Genomic DNA, 5,337 nt, shown 5'->3' on the forward strand with positions numbered 1-5,337 from the left:
GGGAGCGGGCCCCGCTGCCCGTGGCGCAGGAGCGCGGCCTGGTGCAGGGCGACAGCGGCCCGGGGACACTCGCGGGGATCTTCCCCTGTTTCCCCCGCCGGGGTGGAAATAGGCCGGGGCCCTTCTCCGCACCGCCTGCGGCTCCGGGGCGGGGACCAGACCCGGGCAGTGCTTTCCCTTCCTCTCTCGGGTCTTGGGTCGATCCTGACGATCCCCGGCTTTACCTGTGGCAGGGTCGGACGCTGCGCTGGGGCCCACGGTGGGTGTGCGGGGTGGCTTGGACGGGGCTGACCCGTCTCAGACCGGCGGTTGGGCTGGATGATCCCTGGACGTCCGGCCCAGCCCCACGGCTCGGCTCTGCGCTAGGTGTGGATGCCCCGCCGGTTTGTGAAGGGACGTAGGGTGCTTTCAGGTTTTTTCTGCAGGGCTCCCTTCTTCGTCATCCTACTGTTTTGTTTACTATGTCGAGAACTGCGGAGCACTAGGCCTGTGTGAAGCAGCAAAGATGGGCTGCCCTGCCTGCCCCGGCTCCCAGGTGCTGCTGGGCGGGGGGTGATCCCTGCTGCCCCCCACTGCCCCACACTGCATGGGGGGGGCTCTGCATGAGCCTCCCCATGGGTTCCCCACCCAGGCAAGTTCTGGCTCTTTAAGGAACCACCCCCCCCCAAGAAAAGCCCTGTGCTCACTGCTTCCGTCAGTGGGGGCGATCCCCGCTGCCCCGTGCCACATGGGGAGCTCTGCATGAGCCCCCAAACCCTGGGGGCTGCTGCAGGAGCAGTGAGTCTTGGTTTTTCTCCTTTTTTTTTTTTCTTAAAGGGCCAGAGCTGGCCCAGGTGGGGCAGCCACAGAGGGGCTGGGGTGCGTCAGGAGGTTCATGCAGAGCCCCCCATGCAGCGTGGGGCAGTGGGGGGCAGCAGGGATTGCTCCCCTTCCTGGCAGCACCCTGGTGAGCACTGGGCCTTTTTGTTAAATTACTGGGAACTGGGACGGGTGGGGCAGCCATGGGTGGGGTCTGGGGGAGCGGATGAGGGTCAGGGGTCCCCCAATGGTCCCTTCCCCCCTCCCCTAGTACTTACCAGCTCAGAGTGGCTGTAGCTCCCTGCTGCAGCCCCCGGGGACTGCTCGAATCATCAGAGCTCTCCGAATCTTTTCCAAAGATTCGGAGAGCTTTGAATCGATTTGGACCTTTAAATTGGTCCCCTGATTTGATTCAGAGATTTGGCCACCCAAAGCTTCGCACGGCCTTACAGAGGACTGAGCTGATGTTTTTAGTGGACTGTGCACAATGAGTCCTAAATCTCTTTTCTTTCTGGTGACAGCTAATGCAGAACCTATTGTATAGGTACAATTTGGGTTATTTTTGCCCATGTGCATCGCTTCCCACTTACCTACACTGAACTTCATCTGCCACTATAGAGAGTTATGAACCAGCTGTATGCGCAGAGTACCGTAGAGGCACTGAGTGCTACTGTGCAGTGTTTCCTGGGGTTGTAGCTATCTCTAGAGCCTTGTTTCTCTCTCCTAGTTCTGACTCCGGGGAGGAGAGACGCAGCTGGAAAAAGAAGAAAAGCAAGAGTAGAGACGAGCACCACAAAAGCCAAAGGAAACATGGCTCTCGGTCACGAGATCGTCCCTCCAGTTCCGACTCGGAAGGGGAGAGAGAAAAGAGGAGAGGCCGCAGCAGGGACAGGAGAAGGAAGAGATCCAGCTCCTGGTCTTCAGTGTCCTCTGTCACATCTCCCTCTCCCTCACGTTCCCAGAGCTCCAGGGAGGACTCAGGGCAGCAGCTGAGCCTTAAGGAGCGTCTGAGGTTGAAGGAAGAAAAGAAGCAACAGGCTGCACTGATGAAAGCTTTGGAGACACCCGAGGAAAAGAGGGCCCGGCGGCTGGCGAAGAAGGAGGCCAAGGAGAGGAAAAAACGTGAGAAGATGGGATGGGGCGAGGAGTACATGGGTTACACCAACACTGACAACCCCTTTGGGGACAACAACTTGCTAGGCACCTTCATCTGGAGCAAGGTGAGTTCTTACTTCAGACTCAACCAGCTGTGGGGTGCCGGAGAAATGAGGTTGCCTCCCCATCATCGGATAATTGGGTCTCAGCTGCTACCCAAGGCAAAGCTCAGTTTGAGTGAGTCACCCAAGTTGTATAAGGATAAGAGAGGACAAAGGCGTGACAGCAAAAGCTGCTCCAGGCCCTGCAGGAGGTGCCCTCCCTTGTACCTGCACCTGCCTTCTTGGAATCCTTGCTCAAGCCATTTGACCTGGTAATGTCCTTTCTCTGCAGTTGTGGGCAGCTGCTTTTGCAGTCCCAGAGCCATGTTTCAGGGTCACATGCCTTGGGTTACAGACAATGGAATGAGCTAACCCACAGCTGCCAGTAGGGCTGTACAAAACTTTGTCCCTGCTTCGATTTGGTGCAGGTTTGGCCCGATTCTGTGGCTGAATCCGAATAGAATCAGAGGACCCTTAATCTCTCTGAATCAAATCAGAGCCCTCCGAATTGATTCAGGAAGATTCAGACATACAGACAGCTTTGAATGTTTTTTCTATATACCTCTAGGTAGCCGGGGCTCACGAATGCTGTGATGCTGGGGCGCATGGAGCATCCCACAGAAAAGCAAGGGGCTCCCCAGCGCACTCAGCAGCAGACCCAGAAGTGGACCAGAAGCACTTCCAGTCCACTAACAGGTCTGATGGGGAGCGTGCTGGGCCCTACCCCCATACCTCCCCAGTTCAGTGACTGGTGCCTCCTGGGTCTGGGAGGGCACCTGGGGTTCCCCTGCAGCCAGTCGCCAAGATGAGAGGGCGTGGGGAGGCCTCCCAGTTCACTCCCCAGCAGACCTGGAAGTGGACTGGAAGTAGTTGCAGTCCATTTCTGGGTTTGCCACTGAGCACATGGAGGGCCCCCCCACACTCCTGTGGGACACTCCATGTGCCCAAGCATCACAGTGATTACAAGTCACACCTGCTATCTCAAGGTATGTAGAAAAAACTTTTAGAGCTGTGTCTATGTCTGAATCACTGATTCTTTGAACCAGCATTGAATCTTTAGATTCAGATTTGGCCGAATCAAGTCACTGTCCCTGGTTCAGGCTGAATCTGAATTCGAATTGAATAGGGCCCGCTTTGCACACCCCTAGCTGCCAGTTAATGCACTTATCACCTGAAATCGAAGGGAGATTTCTGTATGTTCAGACTTGAGGCTAAATTCGTGGTGCCTGCCAGCTAGTTCTACCTCAGTTCTAGTTCAGTAGCAACTTCTCTGGGAGGCAGCAGGGGCTAAATTCTTCCATAGCTTGTTGGGGAGTTGGGCACGGGGGGTCTGCTGTTGAAGGGTATGTATGGCAGGTACTGAATGCTCTGTGTGGAAGCCTGTTAGGAGTTCCTGTTAGATGGCAGCTGAGAAGCCTTTTGAGGGACATGGGGCTCCACACATCCTCTTAATGCATGAATGCTTTCAGGCCCTGGAGAAGAAAGGAATCAGCCACCTGGAAGAGAAGGAGCTGAAGGAGAGAAACAAACAAATCCAGGAGGACAATCGCCTGGAACTGCAGAAGGTAAGTACTCCCTCTGGTTCCCAGCGCCTGCTCTCATGGACCTCCAGCTCTCCCTACTCAGGATGAGACCAAGCAGAGGGCATGTGGGATTGAGTGCTGGGCTCTGTTTAAAGTATTGTCTGAGTTCCTGTTCTCAGATCAGCACTGTGGGGAGCAGCAGTGCTGGTCTCTGCTCCATACCAGCTTCCCCCTCTGCTGAGTAGGTGAAGCAGCTGCGCTTGGAGCGGGAGCGGGAAAAGGCGATGCGTGAGCAGGAGCTGGAGATGCTGCAACGGGAGAAGGAGGCAGAGCACTTCAAAACCTGGGAGGAGCAAGAGGACAACTTCCACCTCCAGCAGGCCAAGCTGCGGTAAGCAGGCACCAGTGGCTCAGCTGTGGGAAGGGCTGGTGGAGGGTCCAGGCTCCCAGTGCTCACCCTGGACCCTCCTGTCACGTGCAGATCAAAGATCCGGATCCGGGATGGCCGTGCCAAGCCTATTGACCTGCTGGCCAAGTACATTAGTGCAGAGGATGATGACCTAGCAGTGGAGATGCATGAGCCTTACACTTTCCTGAATGGCCTGACGGTATCTGACATGGAGGATCTTTTAGAGGATATCCAGGTACCTGTTCTGTGGGGAGCACAGACAAGCATCCTCCTTCCTGGTCCATCCCTCCTCACCTTCTACCACCAGGGCTTCATGTTCTGCTGGTGAGGTTGGGAGCTGCTGATGCTTCTTCCTCTCCTTTACCCACAGTTTCAGTCCCAACTTGCACTCATCCTTTCACCTGCATAGTAGTCAATAGAACAGCAGCACCAGCAGGGGCCAACAGCTTGATGCAGACAGCAGCGAAGGACAGACCCCTGACTTCCGTATGCTCCTTAATTGCAGGTTTACATGGAGCTGGAGCAAGGGAAGAATGTGGATTTCTGGAGGGACATGACCATCATCACTGAGGATGAGATCTCCAAGCTGCGGAAACTGGAGGCTTCTGGGAAGGGACCAGGTGAGAGGGCAGGGACAGCTGTCTGCCAGAACTCACAGGTTAGGACAGGGGCAGGCAATTATTTTGGGTGGAGGACCACTTATTGTGTTTCTGCAAGCTGTTGAGGGCTCGGGTAGCCCTGCCCCTTGACAGGTGCCCTGCCCCCTGGTGGCCATCTTGGGACCGGAAGTCCCACCCCCTAAACCCCAACCTTTGCTACCAGAAGTCCCTCCCCTTGTCCCTGGAAATACTCCTTTCAGCAAGGGGTTTTGCCATCTCAGAACCAGAAAAATACCAAATTCTAAAAATCAAACATGTAGAACAGGCATGTCCAATGTACAGCCAGTGGGCTGCCGTATAGCCCACCAAGCCATTTTCTGTGGCCCAAGGTCCCTCGCTCGGGACAGACAGGTGGGGGAGGGGAGCTGCACCCCCCTGCGGGGCCGGGCTCGTGTGACCTCCCACATCACGTGAGGTGGGTCCTGTTGCCACCCTGAGGGCTGCGTGGTGTGGGGTTGCCCTGGCTGTGCCTGTTGGGACGAGCTGAGGACAGCGCCTGCTTTTACTCGTCTCCGGCTTGGCCCCTTGCCCCCGACATCCTGCCCGCCTCCCAGGACCTGCCGGGCTCAGTGGCTGTGGGGCAGGAACAGGGCACAGTGCCCAGCACAGGCAGCCAGCAGGGCAGCCCCCAGGGGGCCTCAGCAGGTGGGGTCCTGGCGTGACCTCTGCGGGGTGAAGTGGCGGAGGCTGGTGTGTGCCGGGGCTCACGCTCCAGGCTCGCAGTGCTGAGGCCACCAGGGCTGTGTGCACAG

The 5,337-nt window shown here is 56.8% G+C and overlaps 1 protein-coding gene across 1 annotated transcript in view; it reads left to right on the forward strand.

The window, feature by feature from the left end:
- Positions 1-1,400: 1,400 nt before the first annotated feature.
- Positions 1,401-5,337, forward strand: part of CACTIN (cactin, spliceosome C complex subunit) — a gene marked incomplete at its 5' end in the record, with an annotated part of 32,448 nt that continues 28,511 nt past the window's right edge. The window contains 5 exons of the mRNA XM_019513131.1: positions 1,401-2,018; positions 3,464-3,559; positions 3,763-3,908; positions 3,999-4,161; positions 4,432-4,546. Of these exons, the coding sequence (XP_019368676.1) occupies positions 1,401-2,018; positions 3,464-3,559; positions 3,763-3,908; positions 3,999-4,161; positions 4,432-4,546 (1,138 nt within the window). The remainder of the gene's footprint in view (positions 2,019-3,463; positions 3,560-3,762; positions 3,909-3,998; positions 4,162-4,431; positions 4,547-5,337) is intronic.

Source organism: Gavialis gangeticus, unplaced genomic scaffold (assembly GCF_001723915.1).
Source record: "Gavialis gangeticus isolate Ggan-Ray unplaced genomic scaffold, GavGan_comp1, whole genome shotgun sequence".
NCBI classification, from domain to species: domain Eukaryota; kingdom Metazoa; phylum Chordata; order Crocodylia; family Gavialidae; genus Gavialis; species Gavialis gangeticus.